The sequence below is a fragment of the Schistocerca nitens genome, chromosome 1, assembly GCF_023898315.1.
Source record: "Schistocerca nitens isolate TAMUIC-IGC-003100 chromosome 1, iqSchNite1.1, whole genome shotgun sequence".
Lineage (NCBI taxonomy): Eukaryota > Metazoa > Arthropoda > Insecta > Orthoptera > Acrididae > Schistocerca > Schistocerca nitens.
The window spans coordinates 964,776,221-964,797,244 of NC_064614.1; the positions used below are offsets into that span (position 1 = coordinate 964,776,221).

General features: G+C 42.2%; 1 protein-coding gene across 2 annotated transcripts in view; it reads right to left on the reverse strand.

Moving 5' to 3' along the window:
• LOC126194920 (double-stranded RNA-binding protein Staufen homolog 2-like) overlaps window positions 1–21,024 on the reverse strand; it is a 254,734-nt gene that overhangs the window by 58,561 nt on the left and 175,149 nt on the right. For both annotated transcript variants that reach the window (XM_049933299.1, XM_049933306.1), the window contains exons 12-13: window positions 13,066–13,236; window positions 9,680–9,821 (exon numbers count right to left, since the gene is read on the reverse strand). In XM_049933299.1, the coding sequence (XP_049789256.1) occupies window positions 9,680–9,821; window positions 13,066–13,236 (313 nt within the window). The remainder of the gene's footprint in view (window positions 1–9,679; window positions 9,822–13,065; window positions 13,237–21,024) is intronic.

Genomic DNA, 21,024 nt, shown 5'->3' on the forward strand with positions numbered 1-21,024 from the left:
AATATGTGGGTCAATTACAAGTTATTAGTAGAAAACTGCAGCTGATATTATCTACGAATGAGTATTGTAATTCACTGACAACAAACTGACTATTTAATGTTATCAGTTTGTTCATTGAGATGCTTGTTTGGCTTGGTTCAAATATGAGTTGACTTCTGAGGTATTATTTATTACAACTATTTCACTGTTTCTGGGTATAATATGAATTATGGTTATTCATGAAGCAACTATTATTTCTGGGAATCATGGGAGCTATTATCAACAGTATCGGATTTTGGTAAAGTAGCTGAGCCTATAAGGGTATTTCTAAGTCACAGAGTAAGTTGACAAGCAAGACATGTGTACACGTTAGCATTCGAATGAGCTCTGAGTCCCAGTCTAGCGGCCGCTGCTCGGCTGGCCACTTAGGTGGCGCAGCTGCCGCATGGCTGGCAGACAGCGCCGCAAGTAGAGGACGCGCGTAATTGCGCGGCGGCGCTTTGAATGATCGGTGAGTCACAACACTTTTCCCCCCTTTGAAATTGTTGCACTGGTCTTGATGAAGGTGTCCTGGAGATGGCTAACGTCCATAGGCGTTGTTTGACTCGCCGTAAAGTCTCGAGGAGGAGGCTTCCCGTACGGACGGAAGTGTCCCCGATGATAACGGGTCGAGATGACAGGAGACGTATGGGTCGAATCTGCTGGGGCCCCCTGCACCAATATGCCCGTTGTGGCAAGTCCAGTTGATATGACAGGAGTCATGGGCGATGTGTCGGCGTCCGTTGGAGGAGGAGGCGAGTAGATTTGCTCTGACAGAGGATGGTCATCCAGTTCCTGCATGGGCACGTCTCCTGGTGGCGTCCGTTCTTGTGCTGGCATCGCGATGACGGTGAGAGGGCTGCGTTGTGAGTATTGAGAGATGCCAAGATCCCGAGCGTCAGGTAGGGCCAAAAGTGGTGTAGCGGCATTCGGAACAGGCTTTGCTGGCACACGAGGCTGAAGCTGGTCCGAATGACGCACTGCAACACCCGTGTCCGTCTGGATTTCATACAGGCGTCTGCCATGGTGTCTTAAGATGCGGCCCGGGCTCCATTCTGGCCGCCTGCCATATCCCCGTACCCAGACGAGGTCGTCGTCGGTGAACCGGCCAAGGGAAGGCACCCGCGGCCGTGAGGTGGGAGGCCGCAGAAGATGAAGTAGCGTGCGGGGCTGTTGGCCATGTAAGAGCTTAGCCGGGCTGTGGTCGCCCATGGGAGTGAAACGGTAAGACGCCAGAAACTGGAGAAGCGCATCATCAGCAGCAGAAGAAGTCAGAAGTTTCCGCATCTGAGCCTTAAATGTGCGGACCAGTTGTTCAGCCTCACCGTTGGATTGTGGATGGAACGGCTGGGCCGTGACATGCATAACGCCGTGACGAGCACAAATCCGCAAATTCGGAAGAGGCAAATTGCGGACCATTATCAGTAACAAGAGTAGAGGGGAGGTCTTCCAAAGAAAAAATGCGGGTGAGAGCACTGGTGGTTGCCGCAGTGGTAGGTGACGTGCAACGAACAATGAAAGGAAAGTTAGAGTAGGCGTCAATTACGAGGAGCCAATAAGTACCTAAAAAGGGTCCCGCAAAGTCAGCATGAATGCGCTCCCAGGGCTTCTCAGGCGAAGGCCACAGTGACAAAGATGACTTCGGGGCAGCGGCCGGTGACGCACAAGGGCTGCAGGCAGCGACCATGTGTGCTATTTCAGCGTCGATGCCAGGCCAGTACACATGACGGCACGCCAGAGATTTTGTGCGAGACACACCCCAGTGTCCTTGGTGAAGGAGGCGCAACACTGAAGCACGCAAAGACGCAGGTACCATGACACCCGGCGAAGCATTGTCGTGGAGAGGAGGATAACACCATCCCTAGCCGTGAGGCAGTAGCACAAAGCGTAGTAGTTCCGCAACGGATCAGAAGTCTTAGCGGACGGGCGATCTGGCCAACCCTTCGGAATACAGCGTAAAACCTGGGAGAGGGTAGGGTCAGAACTCGTAGCAGCCGCCAGCCTGTCCCCAGTGATGGGGAACCCGTCCACAACCCGCTGCTCGGCAACATCCAGGTGGAAACACAAAAGTTCGTCCCTATCGAATGCCCGATCAGGACCCATGGGAAGGCGAGACAGAGCATCAGCATTTGCATGTTGAGCTGTTGGCCGGAAATGAATCTCATAATTGAAACGAGATAAGTAAAGAGCCCAACGCCGGAGGCGGTGTGCAGCCTTGTCGGGAAGTGACGTTGATGGATGAAACAAGGAAACAAGTGGTTTGTGATCCGTAACAAGATGAAATTTTGAGCCATAGAGAAAATCACCAAACTTATGAAGAGCATACATAATGGCCAAAGCTTCTTTTTCAATTTGAGAATTCTTCCGTTGGGCATCCGTGAGCGTTTTGGAGGCATAAGCAATGGGTTGTTCCAAACCGTCAGAAAAACGGTGCGCAAGGACTGCACCGGCCCCGTATTGAGAGGCGTCTGTGGCAAGAACAAGATGTTGGCCAGGTCGGTAAGTAGCCAGGCACGGGGCCTGTTTCAGCGTAGTCTTCAATTTCTGGAAAGCCGCATTGCATGACGCGGACCAGTGAAAAGGCACGTTTTTATGCAACAGGCGATGCAACGGCTGAGCCACCGAAGCCGCAGACAGTAAGAACTTGTGATAGTATGCTATTTTCCCCAAGAAGGCCTGCAGTTCCTTAACAGATGTAGGGCGAGAAAGGGCAATGATCGCAGCGACAGTTTGCTGAAGCGGACGAATACCATCCCGAGAGAGTTGAAACCCCAAGTACGTGATAGATGCCTGAAAAAATTTTGCTTTCTGAAGATTACACTTAAGACCGGCAGTCTGTAAGACGTGAAAAAGTGTGCGGAGATTTTGAAGATGTTCTTCAGTGGTGGAGCCAGTGACAACAATGTCGTCCATGTAATTGATACACCCAGGGACAGGGAGCAATAATTGTTCCAAGAAACGCTGAAAGAGAGCAGGGGCGCTAGCAACCCCGAATGGCAAGCGTTAGTATTGATAGAGGCCGAAAGGCTTATTAAGGACCAGAAACTGCCGGGAAGCAGTGTCGAGAGGAAGTTGATGATAAGCTTCTGACAGGTCAATTTTAGAAAAATACTGGCCTCCAGCAAGTTTAGTTAACAGTTCTTCAGGACAGGGCATAGGGTAAGTGTAGATGAGGCATTGAGCATTTACAGTGGCTTTGAAATCACCACAGAGATGAATATCACCATTTGGCTTAGCAACGACAACGACAGGAGAGGACCACTCACTGGAAGTGACAGGAAGCAAGACCCCTGAAATAGTGAGACGATCCAACTCCTGTTTTACCCAATCACGAAGGGCCACAGGAATGGGCCAAGCCCGAAAAAACTTAGGCCGAGCAGTGGGTTTGAGCGTGATATGAGCTTCAAAGTCATTTGCACGGCCTAACCCAGGAGAAAAAAGGGACGAAAATGTCGTCGACAAGGAATCCAGTTGAGCATAAGGAATAGCATCAGAGACAATATTGACAGAGTCATCTATGGAGAACCCAAAAACGCGAAAGGTATCGAAACCAAAAAGATTTTCTGCGTTGCTCTGGTCGACCACAAATATGGGAACAGTGCAAACAACGGATTTGTAAGATACCTCAGCATTAAACTGTACCAAGAGAGAAATCTTCTGTTTATTGTACGTCCGTAATTGCCGAGTGACAGGTGACAGGAGTGGAGAACCCAACTGAAGATACGTCTGATAATTAATTATAGTGGCAGCAGAACCGGTATCCACTTGCATGCGAACATCTCGACCAAGGATTTGGACAGTGAGGAATAACTTCCCTGAAAGGGAAGAAGTGCAATTGACAGACAACACAGAATCAGAATCAGCGTCATGTTCATGAACATCATGTACGCGGTCGGATTTGCAAACGGAAGACACATGACCTTTCTTTTTGCAATTGTGACACACAGCCCAACGTTGGGGACAATCCTTGCGTGAATGTTTTGTAAAACACCGCGGACATGAAGGAAGTTGCCGGGGGTTTTGCTGCAGTTTCTTAGCGGGTTGTTTACGACTAGGCCGAAGCTGCGCGTGGGAGTGCACTGCGGCCACGTCGGCCGGCGGGGACACGCCGCACACGTCGTCAACAGCGCACAGAGGTTGTATTTCCCCGACATCACCCCACGCCTCTATTTTCGCCCCAGCGATGTGAGAAATTTCAAAAGACTGCGCAATGGAGAGAACTTCATCTGGAGTCGGATTCGCCAACTGAAGGGCACGTTGCCGAACTTCTTTGTCGGGCGCCGACTGGATGATAGCATCCCGTACCATGGAATCGCCATAGGATTCTTTGTGAACGTCAGTAACAAACTGACACTTTCGAGCCCAAGCGCGATAGGATTGATGTGGCTGTTTTTGACAACGATAAAAGGCAACACAAGAGGCTACCACATGCATCTGCTTTTGAAAATAGACAGACAGAAGTGAGCACATTTCAGCAAAGGACAAAGATGCAGGATCCTTCAAAGGAGCCAATTGCGACAACAACCGATACATTTGAGGTGAAATCCAGGAAACGAACAGAGACTTACATCTACATCTACATCTACATCCATACTCCGCAAGCCACCCGACGGTGTGTGGCGGAGGGTACCCTGAGTACCTCTATCGGTTCTCCCTTCTATTCCAGTCTCGTATTGTTCGTGGAAAGAAGGATAGTCGGCATGCCTCTGTGTGGGCTCTAATCTCTCTGATTTTATCCTCATGGTCTCTTCGCAAGATATACGTAGGAGGGAGCAATATACTGCTTGACTCTTTGGTGAAGGTATGTTCTCGAAACTTTGACAAAAGCCCGTACCGAGCTACTGAGCGTCTCTCCTGCAAAGTCTTCCACTGGAGTTTATCTATCATCTCCGTAACGCTTTCGCGATTACTAAATGATCCTGTAACGAAGCGCGCTGCTCTCCGTTGGATCTTCTCTATATCTTCTATCAACCCTATCTGGTACGCATCCCACACTGCTGAGCAGTATTCAAGCAATGGGCGAACAAGAGTACTGTAACCTACTACCTTTGCTTTCGAATTGCATTTCCTTAGGATTCTTCCAAAGAATCTCAGTCTGGCATCTGCTTTACCGACGATCAACATTATATGATCATTCCATTTTAAAGCACTCCTAATGCGTACTCCCAAATAATTTATGGTATTAACTGCTTCCAGTTGCTGGCCTGCTATTTTGTAGCTAAATGATAAAGGATTTATCTTTCTGTGTATTCGCAGCACATTACACTTGTCTACATTGACATTCAATTGCCATTCCCTGCACCATGCGTCAATTCGCTGCAGATCCTCCTGCATTTCAGTACAATTTTCCATTGTTACAACCTCTCGATACACCACAGCATCATCTGCAAAAAGCCTCAGTGAACTTCCGATGTCATCCACCAGGTCATTTATGTATATTGTGAATAGCAACGGTCCTATGACACTCCCCTGCGGCACACCTGAAATCACTCTTACTTCGGAAGACTTCTCTCCATTGAGAATGACATGCTGCGTCCTGTTATCTAGTAACTCCTCAATCCAATCACACAATTGGTCTGATAGTCCATATGCTCTTACTTTGTTCATTAAACGACTGTGGGGAACTGTATCGAATGCCTTGCTGAAGTCAAGAAACACGGCATCTACCTGGGAACCCGTGTCTATGGCCCTCTGAGTCTCGTGGACGAATAGCGCGAGCTGGGTTTCACATGACCATCTTTTTCGAAACTCATGCTGATTCCTACAGAGTAGATTTCTAGTCTCCAGGAAAGTCATTATACTCGAACACAATACGTGTTCCAAAATTCTACAACTGATCAACGTTAGAGATATAGGTCTATAGTTCTGCACATCTGTTCGACGTCCCTTCTTGAAAACGGGGATGACCTGTGCCCTTTTCCAATCCTTTGGAACGCTACGCTCTTCTAGAGACCTACGGTACACCGCTGCAAGAAGGGGGGCCAAGTTTCTTCGCGTAGTTTGTGTAAAATCGAACTGGTATCCCATCAGGTCCAGAGGCCTTTCCTCTTTTGAGCGATTTTAATTGTTTCTCTATCCCTCTGTCGTCTATTTCGATATCTACCATTTTGTCATCTGTGCAACAATCTAGATTTTGGTCACAGAGTGTCTGGACATTTTGTATTGATCCACGTGCCGCTTTGACATAAGACCAAAATTTCTTAGGATTTTCCGCCAAGTCAGTACACAGAACTTTACTTTCGAATTCATTGAACACCTCTCGCATAGCCCTCCTCACACTACATTTCGCTTCGCGTAATTTTTGTTTGTCTGCAAGGCTTTGGCTATGTTTATGTTTGCTGTGAAGTTCCCTTTGCTTCCACAGCAGTTTTCTAACTCGGTTGTTGTACCACGGTGGCTCTTTTCCATCTCTTACGATCTTGCTTGGCACATACTCATCTAACGCATATTGTACGATGGTTTTGAACTTTGTCCACTGATCCTCAACACTATCTGTACTTGAGACAAAACTTTTGTGTTGAGCCGTCAGGTACTCTGTAATCTGCTTTTTGTCACTTTTGCTAAACAGAAAAATCTTCCTACCTTTTTTAATATTTCTATTTACGGCTGAAATCATCAATGCCGTAACCGCTTTATGATCGCTGATTCCCTGTTCTGCGTTAACTTTTTCAAATAGTTCGGGTCTGTTTGTCACCAGAAGGTCTAATACGTTATCGCCACGAGTCGGTTCTCTGTTTAACTGCTCAAGGTAGTTTTGAGATAAAGCACTTAAAAAAATTTCACTGGATTCTTTGTCCCTGCCACCCGTTATGAACGTTTGAGTCTCCCAGTCTATATCCGGCAAATTAAAATCTCCATCCAGAACTATAAAATGGTGGGGAAATCTACTCGAAATATTTTCCAAATTATCCTTCAGGTGCTCAGCCACAACAGCTGCTGAGCCAGGGGCCATATAGAGACTTCCAATTACCATGTCTGAGCCTGCTTTAACCGTGACCTTCACCCAAATCATTTCACATTTCGAATCTCTGTCAATTTCCTTCGATACTATTGCTCTTCTTATCGCTATAAACACGCCTCCCCCTTCACTGTCCAGCCTGTCTCTGCGGTATACATTCCAATCTGAGTTTAGGATTTCATTACTGTTTACGTCTGGTTTCAGCCAACTTTCTGGGCGTTGTGACCGTTTATTAATTGGAGCAGTTCTGGGACCTTTCTATAGATGCTCCTGCAGTTTACTATTAGCACAGTAATATTGTTATTCCCTATTGCATTTTGCCTACTCCTACCTTGCTGCGTCTCAGGAGGCGTCTTGTCGGGCCTAGGGAGGGGATTCTCTAACCTAAAAAACCCCCATGTGCACTCCACACGTACTCCGCTACCCTTGTAGCCGCTTCCGGCGTGTAGTGCACGCCTGACCTATTCAGGGGGACCCTACATTTCGCCACCCAATAGCGGAGGTCGAGAAATTTGCACCCCTGATCTCCGCAGAATCGTCTGAGCCTCTGGTTTGGAGCCGAGTGGAAGGCTTAAACCAGAGTTCCACTCGGCTCCCAACCAGAGGACCACGATCGGTTCTGGGAACGATACTACAAATAGTTAGCTCTGATTCCACCCCATGAGCGAGGCTTTCCGCCTTCACCAATTCCGCCAACCGCCTGTATGAACTGAGGATGACCTCTGAACCCAGACGGCAGGAGTCATTGGTGCCGACATGAGCAACAATTTGCAGTCGGGTGCACCCAGTGCTCTCTATTGCCGCCGGTAGGGCCTCCTCCACATCTCGGATGAGACCCCCCAGCAAGCAGACAGAGTGAACACTGACCTCCTTCCCCGACCTTCCCGCTATTTCCCTAAGGGGCTCCATTCGGACCTTGCTGAATGAGCAGCCACATGTCCACTCACAGGCAGAGCGGGCGATGCCACACGGCCAGCCTCCACATTGACCCTCCGCCTCGTGCGCCGCGAACGCCGCTGAACCCACCACTCCCCTTGGGGAGAGGGTGGCCCAACCATGCCCGGTACCCGCGAAGATGTCTCGACAGCAGGGACAGTGGGTGAAGCATGTAACACCTGGGGTGTACCTTGCGACGCACCACACTCCCCACTGCCGCTACACTCCGAGGCAGCAGCCTGAAGACGGCTGACCGCGGCCATCAACACGCTCAGCTGTTCGCGAACAGTGGCCAGCTCCTCCTGCATCCGTACACAGCAGTCACACATCCTATCCATCCTAAGGAATCAATTTACTTACATGGTTGTTCGTCCGTGACATGAAATGCCAAGAAGTGCTGTCGAAGACGTTTTTCATAATCAGACCAGTCTTCCGCCATCTCGTCATAAGGAGGAAAAGGAGGTACAGCCAACGAAGAGAAACGCCCCGCATTTGACGCCGCGACGAAATCGCGAATCGCCGCTGTTAGAAGCGTTTGCTGTTCAAGGAGATTTTGCAATAGTTGCTCGACAGTAGCCATGGAACCCTGTGGGTCAACGGTGAAAAGTGACAAGTGTTGTGTACTAGCCCTTATATAACACTGTTCGGCCTTTTATAAATGGGCTTGACTTCCACCAAGTTATTAGTAAGGAAATAATGAGCATCGGCAGAAGCTGTATACTGGCAACACACAATATCCTGTTGCAGAGCATGCTCTACAACATGGCAGTTGTGACCTCTGTGCCTGTTTCACAACACATACCATCTGCATTCTTCCTCCACACACAGTTTCTCAGGGCTCTGAAGGTGAGAACTGGCACTATAACATTCTTTGGTTCTTGCCACTCACTTGGCCTCAATTTAATAATGTCTTTGGTCTCAGCATTTCTTCACTGGAACTCTTCCTTTCTTCACTCCTGTTTAGTTTTTTGTATCTTTCATTTTCTAACCTGTCTATTTTTCACTGCCCCCCCCCCCCCCCCCCCCCAATAACGTACAACGCATTTAGCTTTCCATTCTTATTAACTCGTGCATGATGTTTTGGCAGTAATCTCTGTCTTGTGTGTTACCCGGATCTGGGTGGCTTTTCTGAAATATATCCCTTTCTCTAAACCTCTCAAGTCCTTTTCCTTCACCCTTCTTCCTTCCCCTTCAACTCTTGTGCCGGAAGAAGGGACCATTGGCTCCGAAAGCTTGCACAAGCTAAAACCTTTTGAGTGTGTTTTTCCCTGCCACTGCTTGGAGAGTAGAGTTTCTATCTATCCATTTACATCACATTATCAATAAGTGATTACTTTTGTTGTTATATACATTTTTGAATACTTTCATGACATTCTATTACTAAGACAATACTGGTCATAATAGCAGTTCTTTGCCATTTTATTTTAAATGTTATTTGAATAGTTGTGTACTGGACACTCCATGCATCTCCCTTTGTATAACAAACTATTATTTACAAATATTATACTCTGACAACTGTATTATGACCTATATGTTACACTTACTATTAAGAAAAATGCTGAATATTGTGTATAACTTACTACAATTTTCAAATATACTTTTTGAATGAAAACTGTCTTTGGATTTTCTGCCAGAGACAAGAAACACTCAACTGCTGTACTTCTTAAGTTGAAATAACTAGTTTTGTTGTATAATAACAGGTAAATAGCTGCAAGATGTAATTGACATCCATGTATATATTTAATTAAAGACAGAAAGAAGTCTAACCAGATACTTTTGTTGGCGTATTCTGATTATAACCATTTGTTGTATTGTTGTCAGACATGAGTAGCAATCCAGGCACCAGTTGACGCCCACTGCTACCACCTGCTGGCATTTCTGGAGTCTTTTCTTCATCTAAAAATGTGACCTAGAAGAAAAAAGAGGGAGTGCTGGTACTAAAAATTCATTAACTATACAGAACAATTTAAAAGCAAATAACAAACATCTAAAACATCTTGAATTAAAACAGTCTTACAATGTTAATGTGTGATACAAGCTGTTCTGTATTATTCTTAACAAGAGGGTGGGGAAGTGAAGCAGCAGTGAAAAGGCAATCAACCAATTCTTTGAGCAGTGCCATTGCAAGCACAGTCTGAGGGTAGGATGGGGGGGAGGGGGGGCATTTAGTGCACAATAACATATTTAGGTCCGGTGTAAGAACATAAAATGGGGCATGACTCAATATGGTTCCTGGTATTTTAGTCGCAAATGTGTTGTTAAAGACATTTAAAATTAGTGCACAAAGGTCACAGACACAACTTAAGTGTAATATCTTACGGAATGAAAACTTTCATTTCTTAAAAGCAAAAATAACCTATATGCCTAAGTAACAAATACAACTGATCTGCACTTATTAACAGCTGTTACGTGAGGGACATATCACATACTAGCTTTCAATATTGGATATGGATGGGAGGCAACATCCAGCTGTTCGTGCGGCCATTATTTCTTCCTACGTAATACCTCATTCTACTGGAAACCTCAGAATCGAATATAATGAAGTTATGAGAACAGATAATTAGGCATCAAGTCTGACAGCCAATTTTGAAGGATTCTGTCTGAAAGTTTGGCAGCTTGTTTTCTTTTTCTCTACATCTCTGTGTTTCAGATGTTAAATATAAAGTGCAGGAAAATGAAACAGAGTTGATTCATTTTTTTAATGATGTTGTGATTATCAAGGAGGGATATGGTGAACAAATAACTGCTGTATAGCTGTAAAATCTTCATGGTGATGTAAAAAGAAGATCCAGAAGTTGTAAAAAGAAGATCGAGAATGTTTTAGGAAAGAGATGCTTATGCCTCTTAAAGATTATAAGCACTATGTTAATAGTAGCTATGAATAATCTGACGTTTTCACAAACTCCAAGAAAATTATTTTGAATTCCATTAGAGAACATGAAACTTTTTTAACTGCTAGCTACATCACATTTTTCACTCAATTCACAACATTTTTCATGTCGTTATGGCATGTTAAATATATACCTTGTTTGGATGATGGTAACATTTTCCATGAATTTGAGACCAACTTCTATTAAACATGAAATATTTAACATGTGATAAAAATTTGTCATAAATATCTATAGGAAATTTCCATAGACAATTTTCCTTGATTTTACAAGTTTGTAATGATTACTCTTATTGTAGTATTTATACATGTGTGACAAGTTATTCTTACCTATTTCCCATCCTTTTCTATGGAGCTGGGATCTAGACTTTGAACAAGAAGACAGGAAAACGTCTTCAGGCATTTGAGATATGACTGTACTGAAGACCTGCTGTGTGTGCCATGGACAGATAAAATTGCTGACAATGACATTCTCCACAAAATGAAGAAAGAAAAACTAAAATGTAAAAAACTACTGTATCTCAGCCATGCAATGAGGAACGGAAACAGATATAAACTGCTGCAGATCGTTCTTCAAGGACAGGTGCCAGGTGAAAATGACAAGGAAGATGAAAAATATCGTGGCTTGGAAGCTTAAGAACATGGACTTCACACACAAGTGAGAAACTTTCTTGTACAAGGTAAAGTGATACAGCTTATGATGGTCTCCAACATTCAGAACAAACAAGGAGGAGGAGGAGGAGGAAGTGATGCTCAAACAATTATTATATGAAATTAATGATTTGATGAGATGAAAGGTAGGAAATATCCACTGCAAACACAGAGGTCATGCAACACAATTTGATGCGAGTACTAATTCATATGAAAAATGTTATTTGATTTAGGCTTTAATGATTCAGTATGCACTATCATGTTTTCGTACATAGTGCTCCATATTTAAAATTTCTTTAGAATACTACTTGCAAGATGAATGCATACAATGTTGAATTCTATTAATTTTTTCTTACTAGTGCTATATACTTAATGAAGTACTCTGGCAAGGAGTACCTCTCTGAGACGTGACATCATCTGCCCTGTAACATGTTTATCCATTTTTTTTTTTTCCTTTCCCCTCCATATTATCTCCTAGCCATGTGTAGACCTCTAACTAATCATCGCTGTGTTAATGGAAGTTAGCTCACCCGAGAATTTCTATGTAAGTAACTATACAAGATAATGTGGCTAGAATCACAAAATGTTATCTAGAACAAACCACACAAAAATGCACCAGCATGAAGCTTTGAAACTGTAAATTCATTTCTCTTCCTCTAGTCATCTGAAGGAGTGGAGATGTTCTGAACACTGTAGGGAACAATGTTAATAGGAGGAATTCTAGATTAATAAATTCAGTCAACAGCTGTGCACTGAACATTACGATAACATTTTATGTTTGATTTAGCTCGTCATCAATCCTCTACAAAATATTTTGAACCTCACAACAGTCCATCCATTATCTTCAAAACTTATATCAGCCGGTAGCAAGGCACTCGCTGAAAAATTGGATGTAGCACAACATGTAAAAATTGGGTATTCAGTTGAGGATTATTTACAATGCAGGATGGCCCACTAAGAGATAATTGTCTCCAAAATGTTTACACTTTTTACACATGCAATTGATTTCCAGTACATTTCTCCAAAAAAACCTCTCGGTTTATTGTGTTTCACTGTACAGGGTGACCAGCCAGTCTGAGAATATTTTTGGGAAATTGGTTAAAAATTTTGTTTCAAAGGTACCAATTGTATCCTTAACTTTCTCAAAGTGAGTTCTCACAATTGCATACATGCCTGGTTTACAACTTTAGGTGTCAGTATCATGCAACTCTTCCTGTTGTTGCTGAAAACGTTACCATCATACCACTCTTTCCTCCTTTGCTAACAAAACTAGATAGATGCCCAACCCACATGATGATTAGGGAATGTGGGAGATGAGCCACATGTGTGGTTGCTGGAGTGTTCTGGTTTTTTTTAGAATGGTGCTAGAATGGTGCTACTCTACACCTCTGACAAGAACGTGGGCCTACACTTAAACTAGCATAGCAGCAGTATGAATCTTTGCAACGATCTCAACTATTAGTAACTGTCTTACATTTCAGAGAAATTGCAGCTATGACTATTCATTATGAGCTACACATTATTCTATTTGCATTTTATGCATAATGGATACTACTAAGTACTACACACCAGAGATATAATTCAGTCCTATTAACTAATCAAAAGCTATCCATACCTTACGATTTTTATCACTTTCTTGAGCTTCACCAGTTTTGATAGATGGCTTAGCAGGTTGTGCAACAGGTCTTGAATAGCCAAGCAACTGTAGTAAGCCTTCAGCTGCTGCACGCTTAGCCAACTTTTTGTTGGAACCTGTTCCTTGATATGTATGTTGACCCAGAGTCACCTGACACATGGGACCACAAATTAACATTCTGAACAATGTTCTTCAATTACATATAAATTATTTCATTAGTTTTTGTCTCGCAATAATATGTCGAATAAACAAACAAACACTGAAACCAATCCTAAAACAATAATATATCAATACACAGGAGCAACATCTCCATAGTGGGTAAGTGATTCAGAAAGTCAATGGGGACTACAGCATATTCTCTAAAGATGTGGAACAGTAAGAAACAAGGAGTAGTACCCTAGAGAGATGACACTACTAATAAACATTTCAATTTTTATCAGCTACCCCTTTGCTTTTATTGAAACAACATTACAGAACAGTTTATTATTGGGTTCTTGGTATGTTACGTCAGTGTTATTTAAAATTTACCCAGAGTCCATATTATAAAATTCTGGTTTTAAACAACTTCATTATGTTTAAGCTCTGCCAGGGAGACATCAACTTGTCACAGGCACTTTTACTGCTGGTGGGAACACTTGTGTGCTCCGAAGAAGCTGGGGACTATGGCAGCAGTAGCACAGCTACTGGCAATGTCACCCTGAACATAATGACCGTACCAGAGGAGCTAGATGGAGTGTGTTCTACAACACAGGAGAGTGGCAGCTCCATAGACATGGTTCTCAACCCTTAAAGGGGAGCTAATCCTGAACTGAAAATGTAGTCCTCCAGGTTTATTGTTGTGGGATAGAGCTACCTTATGAACAGCTTACCTTTGTAAATACTTTGACAAACAACACCAGACTGCCCTTACGAAGATGAATGAGAAGGAATATCAGCATAATATGTTTAATCTACAAAAGGGAATATGTGTATATTGCTGCAAATGGTGGCTATGAACAGTGTTACTCAACAGAGCTGACGTATGGAATGGGACTTGTTGTACTACAGGAAATTATATAGAAAGGAAGAGAAGAGATATCTAAACAGAAATTCTCTCTGTAATCATCAGGAAAAAGAGGAGAGACAGTGAGAGCATTGGATGAGGTTTATAGTGTCCTAATTTAATTTTTCTGAACATACACAGCTCATAATTAAAATTGCAACACTGAGAAGGATAGCAAATAACAGAATTTTACTTACTGTGGTTATACAGTACTGTGGGAAGAATAGTTTATCAAACTTTTAGACGACTTGTCGATAAACAAGTTGCGAAATAAAGTGCACAGTTTTGGCACCTCTGGCAGAGGCACAAGCTTTATAGCAGCTGGGTACGCATTTTTGACCTCAGTGTGACATGCTGGCACGCGCAACAGTAGGACACGCTCTTAACAAAGTAGTTCCGATCAGCACTGACAACAGATTTCATGTTGTCCTATGAAATAAAATATCACAAAACCTTCAAAGATAGTGCACAGCCACCAGCATTAACATATCAGAAATGTAACAGCTGCTGTCAAAATTACCATCTATGCAAACCAGTGGATGGTAAAATTACCAGCTATGCAAACCAGTGATGATGGCGTTGTGTACCAATGGCCTCATGTACCATCATGTCAGGTACTGGGCAATGTTTGTTCTCAACGGGGCTTTCACAAAAACATCATCAATCAAGATGCTGTACACAGAATTGGGATTCAGCGCAAGAGATGATACATTGCACATTTGTGTCCAGGTTATCATCAGTTGCACCACTGTTAGCACACCTCCCTCTGCTCCCCCATTAAGGGAAGGCGCAACAACAGTTGTCGAGATGACTGCTCATTATGCTATAGGCATGTTGCGCTGTTCATAAGAATACTTTCGTGCTGCACACAAGCCCGTTTCCTGACATAAGGTACACGACATGGTTATACAAACCTGCACGAGCAAGAGTATAATGAGTTTGTCCTCTTTGTTACAAATCGGTGGGGCCACTGAGATCATGCACGGCTTTGAATACGGCCATACTGCTCACTGACTCTACTTTGTACGATAAATGTGAGGTCCTAACTGACACGAGCAGCAATACTCAACAATGATAAACCAGTCTCGACAGGCTACAATCCTGCTACTGTCGAATTCTGACATGTGCTTACAGACATTTCTCCTCTGACGTGAGACATTACACTACTATCTTACAAACAAACAAGCAATTTTCAAATATGTTTTCTGAATGAGAAACTCACTGCATAATCTTTCCTTATATACATAGTATGGATGGTGTTACTCCTACCTACTTTGTGTGGTTGCATTGAAATGCTAATCATACACACATCTCAGCATGCAGTATACTTCATGCCAATTTGACATCTGTTGCATGCTGTCCTCATGGAGTTGCTATTCTAGTGGCTACTACCGCATGCGCTGCATGAGAAGACTCAGATAAAATCGTGGTAAATTGCTTTCATGATCAGCTGTGGGAGATTTGCGATAAAATACCTAGAAATGAACTCATAATAGTCCTCGGTGACTATAACCTCAAACTGGACAAGAAAGAGGCTTTCAGAAGTATATTTCATACGGGAGGTCTGAAACTAGTAGTAGTGGACTGAGACATGACCAGTTTGCTGCCATCTAGTAATAGTGGTCTGAAACATGACCAGTTTGCTGCCATGAACAGTTTAAAGACAGCAAGTACCTGTTTGCCACGAGAAATATCTACAAAGGGACCTGGAAAATAACAGTATTGAATTACAAGATTTAACCATGCAATGTACAAGGAAAAGAGGATAGAGGCTGCTCTGATATGTAGGAGGGGGAAAAAAAGAGAAGCCACAAGGAGGGGGGGAGATATGGAAGCATGTAACCACAGGAATGAAAGCAGAATTTATAAGAAAATGTAAAGAAAGAATTGAGGAATATAGATCTAAAACAACAGTGTGTAGGGATAAAGAGGGAAAACTGCTAACAGATAAGATGCCCTGCATAGATGAAGAGAGTATTTCAATTGAAGGTTGTAAATCAATGCAACTAGAAGTGAGCAAATATCCTATTATACTGCAGAATAAAGATAAAACTGGCCGTATTCATGGAAGGCTATAGTCTGTCTAAAACATTACAAAGCATGATGAACTGATGAAATAACTGTGGACTTGCTTAAAAAAGGGGGACTTATAGAACTTATTATGCTTATATGGAATCAAGAAAGAACCTTAGAACTTTAGGTGTGATTCAACTTATGCAACATAAGCAAAGGTACAAAAGTTGCTGTTCTAATTACTGAGGTATTACCCTATTGACTGCAGCCTACAAAACTTTTTTCTAATATTATCCTCAAATGGCTAGCGTCATATTCAAAGAGATTTTAGGTGAATACTGACGTAGCTTTCGGTCAACAAGAGTCAGCTATTTGACCCAAAGCAGACACATGTAAATGCTTATGAATATAATAATGAGCTTCATAATCCGTACGTAGACTTAAAACAGGCTTTTGTTAGGCCTAAGGGAATGAAATGCTGGGTCTATTGTCTAAGTATCTCTCATACATTCCAGCAACGCTAGCTGGCTCCAAGGCTACCATGCAAGTGGATGGATTATTTGATTTAGCTTCAGTAAGGGAGTAATGTAATGGGAAGCCCTTTCTAAAGCGCTTTTCACAATTACTTTGGAAGCAGTTATTCAGAAATTCAAAATATGTGGTTAAATATGGACATGCATATGCCAAAGATATAGCAATTAATAGTAGAAGATGTAGTCCACTAAAAGGAACAGTGGGTGAGCTGAAGGAAGTAACACAGCATAGAAGCATTGCAATCAATAAAGATCAAATGTATGACACTCACCATGATCAAAAATAACAACTGGAGTAAATTATCAGCAGCAGGATCAACTTTGAACATGTGTAGAGCTTTGAATATCCAGAAAACAATATTAATATGAAAAATTCCATGTAAGTAGTTACTGTCTCCAGGATATTACAAGAAGACAAATACACAGACCAGCAGCAACCTACAGATGTGAAACCTATTGTGTTTCCCATAAGACATTTCTTCAACAAAATATCTTTCCAAAGATCTCTACATATAGGTTTAATTTCATTCATTACTGCAGCAAGTAAGGAATGTTTGTGGTCAAATGCTGCACTTCTCCTGCACTTGCACCAAGTCTCAGAGTCATTTGGGTAAAGAAAATGCTGAAAATCCTACACAGCTTTCATCATGTTTTCTAAATTCTAAACATTTCTTCTTATGGCCAAACCATAACAATTCAGTAATCTATCAATCTCAACATCCGTCAAGCGACCTTTACCACTTATCACCTTCCAGTACTATTTTGACTTTTCTTTTAATAATCTTCTCAAGCTGGGCTCCACTCTCTTCTGCACATGCACAGTGAATTCTAATTTGGAAATTGTGACACTAGGACCATAGGGTTCTTCTGCTCACATCTGGTCATAAGCCCTAAATTCTGTTTGTATTAACACCTCTCTTTGACAATGAACGATTGAAAATACTGTGAACACCTGTTACTCCCATCTCATCATTTGGACCAACATAATTCTTCTGGTAGTTGTGTCTATCCCCTTCCTCAGTTTTAATGCCACAAGTGATACAGTATTTGCTTTGAGCCTCTACAATTACCTTCCCAGAATCAAATGATGTAGCCACCACAACACCATATAGTGAAATGTGGTCACGTTCCTGCCAGCCGCTATCAAAATATGCACAAATATCACCACATGAACTTCCCTTGAGTGCTTCTTCAGCTGCTTTCTTCATTGATAGCTTACAGACTTTAGCAACAGCAGTTACAATAATTTCATTATAAGCCATAAATTTTGCAGGTGGATTTGGAATGTCAAGCATTGCACAAAAGAGTTTGTCTGCCTCCATACCTTTATCGATTCAGTATTAGTTTCAACATAATCCCTTTGCAAAGACATTGATTCTCTCCCGAAGATATGACACCATCACATTTTCTGCACACAGTATTTTTTGGACTAAAATCACTGAGCATGCTGAAGTTCACTACAATATTTCCAACTGAGTGTTCATCTCCACAAGCTGACTATGAGGAATTGTTTTGAGGATACTGGAGTTTTTTTCTTGAGGTACTGCTTTTCTTTACATCTGGCATTCTCAGTTCCTTTGATACACTGACTTCACTGACCTTTCAATTATTATTTCCTCTGCATTTTTCTTTAGGAAAGAATTTATTGATTCACAGCATTTTTATAAAAATGTGCGAAACCAGAAAAAATATAAATCAACACTTACTTCACTCACAACAAAATTCAGTTAGTGCTAATAACAGAGTTAGAAAACAATAACAAATGCGATCAGAACAAAAGATGTTGATAGCAGATATAGGGTATGAAATTTTGACATGTAGCAAATGGCTTACAAGGAATATCAAAATCAGTGCAATTTTCTCAGCATAGTACAAAACAGTTGTTGTTGTTGTGGTCCTCAGTCCTGAGACTGGTTCGATGCAGCTCTCCATGCTACTCTATCCCGTGCGAGCTTCTTCATCTCCCAGTAACTACTGCAACCTACATCCTTCTGAATCTGCTTGGTGTATTCATCTCTTGGTCTCCCTGTACGATTTTTACCCTCCACACTGCCCTCCAATACTAAATTGGTGATCCCTTGATGCCTCAGAACATGTCCTACCAACCGATCCCTTCTTCTAGTCAAGTTGTGCCACAAACTTCTCTTCTCCCCAATCCTATTCAACACCTCATTAGTTATGTGATCTACCCATCTAATCTTCAGCATTCTTCTGTAGCACCACATTTCGAAAGCTTCTGGCGTGGCATTTATATGGCAGATCGCACAGAGCATCAGAAAAACAACCTTAACTCCAGAACAAATTGAGGTATTTATACAAAACAAAAGCTGTGTTAAACAGGAAATAGTGGGCTTTTCAAATATGCAAAAATTTAAAACTCTATTTTCTGAGCCTATTTGCCTTCCGTCCCTCCTTAAAAATGCTTGTTACTGCATTTCCTATTTATTTTATATTATATTCTTCAAGATCATCTCTCTTCTTGTTCACTCACTATTTTATTGCTATATTCCTTCTTCCGAAACTTCCTGGCAGATTAAAACTGTGTGCCCGACCGAGACTCGAACTCGGGACCTTTGCCTTTCGCGGGCAAGTGCTCTACCAACTGAGCTACCGAAGCATGACTCACGCCCGGTACTCACAGCTTTACTTCTGCCAGTACCTCGTCTCCTACCTTCCAAACTTTACAGAAGCTCTCCTGCGAACCTTGCAGAACTAGCACTCCTGAAAGAAAGGATATTGCGGAGACATGGCTTAGCCACAGCCTGGGGGATGTTTCCAGAATGAGATTTTCACTCTGCAGCGGAGTGTGCGCTGATATCAAACTTCCTGGCAGATTAAAACTGTGTGCCCGACCGAGACTCGAACTCGGGACCTTTGCCTTCTTCCAATTTCACCCTTTCCCATTCAGATCTAGAATGCCTCTTCATACTATTAAATCCCTCTTCACTTCACTCCATACTCCTCTCATTGCTCCAAAACTTTTTTCCACATCATCACAATCGCAGCCGACTTTACACCAGCTGGAGTCATGGAAGTGGCAATGCTGTGAAGAGGCCTACTACTGATGCAGTAGAGTGTTTGGCAGGGAAATACGAATTCTGAACAATGTGATTTTGAGTGTTGTGAGATGTGTAGTATCTTTCCTGGAGGATCAAAGGCCATGGATCTGTCTTTAAAATGCGAGTTTTTTACTGAATTGGTATTATAGAAGCAATCTTTAACGATAACGTGACAGGGTGAAGTAATATAATAAATTGCATAGACTTAACAAGTTAGTAAAACATGATGTGTTGTTTATAGTAAACTTGTATCATTTATTAATTAAATAACATTTCTTTAGATGGTAGATAAATAGTGTGTCTCAGGATATGCAAGCAGAAATGGTTACAGTGGCAATAAGAACTACACCATGGTACTGTGGTTCTCAACATGTAGATATGCACTGAGCAATTCTGAGGAAAAGCTGCATAATTTCAAATAGATCCATTGTCTATAAGAAGGAATCTGAAGAAGAGGGCACAATACCAACAGATACTTTTAAAGACTTGCAAGGAAATGAGCACAGGTATTCAGAAGCTTGACCAAAGTAACATGAAGGTGATTTTCGAAGAATGTTCCCCAATCTGACGCATTAGCTAAGTTATTTAACTGAATCTGAGTCAGGGAAAGCTCCAACTGGAAGATGACCGAGGTGAGAGAAGATCTTGGTAAGAGAAATGAAGAGGGGCTTGTAGAAAATGTGATTAAAAATTTTACTTGTACAAAATTTAGGTAGGACTGTACGAAGCGACAAGTGGTACCTCAATTAGAGTTCATGCAGCTATGAAAGATTGTTAACATTAATTAAGTTTCTAAAAGTTATCAGTGCAAGCAATTTGGAAAATTCAAACTATTGTAAAGATTAGCAGTTGTAAACTTATTGCTTCCTTACACATTTCAGTTGAAACCAATTGAAATAAACCAATATCCAAGAAATCTTATATGTTACTCTCATACATCTGATTCTAATTTTTACCAGTTGGTTTTTCTGATTAAGAAACTGTGGTGATAAATCAGAATAAAGTAAAGTATATATCAGTATCACCTTGTAAAACCTTATCCTACCAAAAAACTTTTAATGCAGTAACTTAATGGAGATTTCTGTTCGAATTCCAAATTTTTTCCCTGCACTCTTTGACATTTCCCTTTGAGTAACTGCTGATTGATATAGACACCAGAAACGAATCTATTCAAAGAGTTCAGCAGGATTGTGTTGTTTGCCAAACCAGACATCTCACTACACCTTATTGAGGAAATTGATAATTAAATTTCTTTCTATTAAGGTACTGTATAATATTACAAACAACTTGA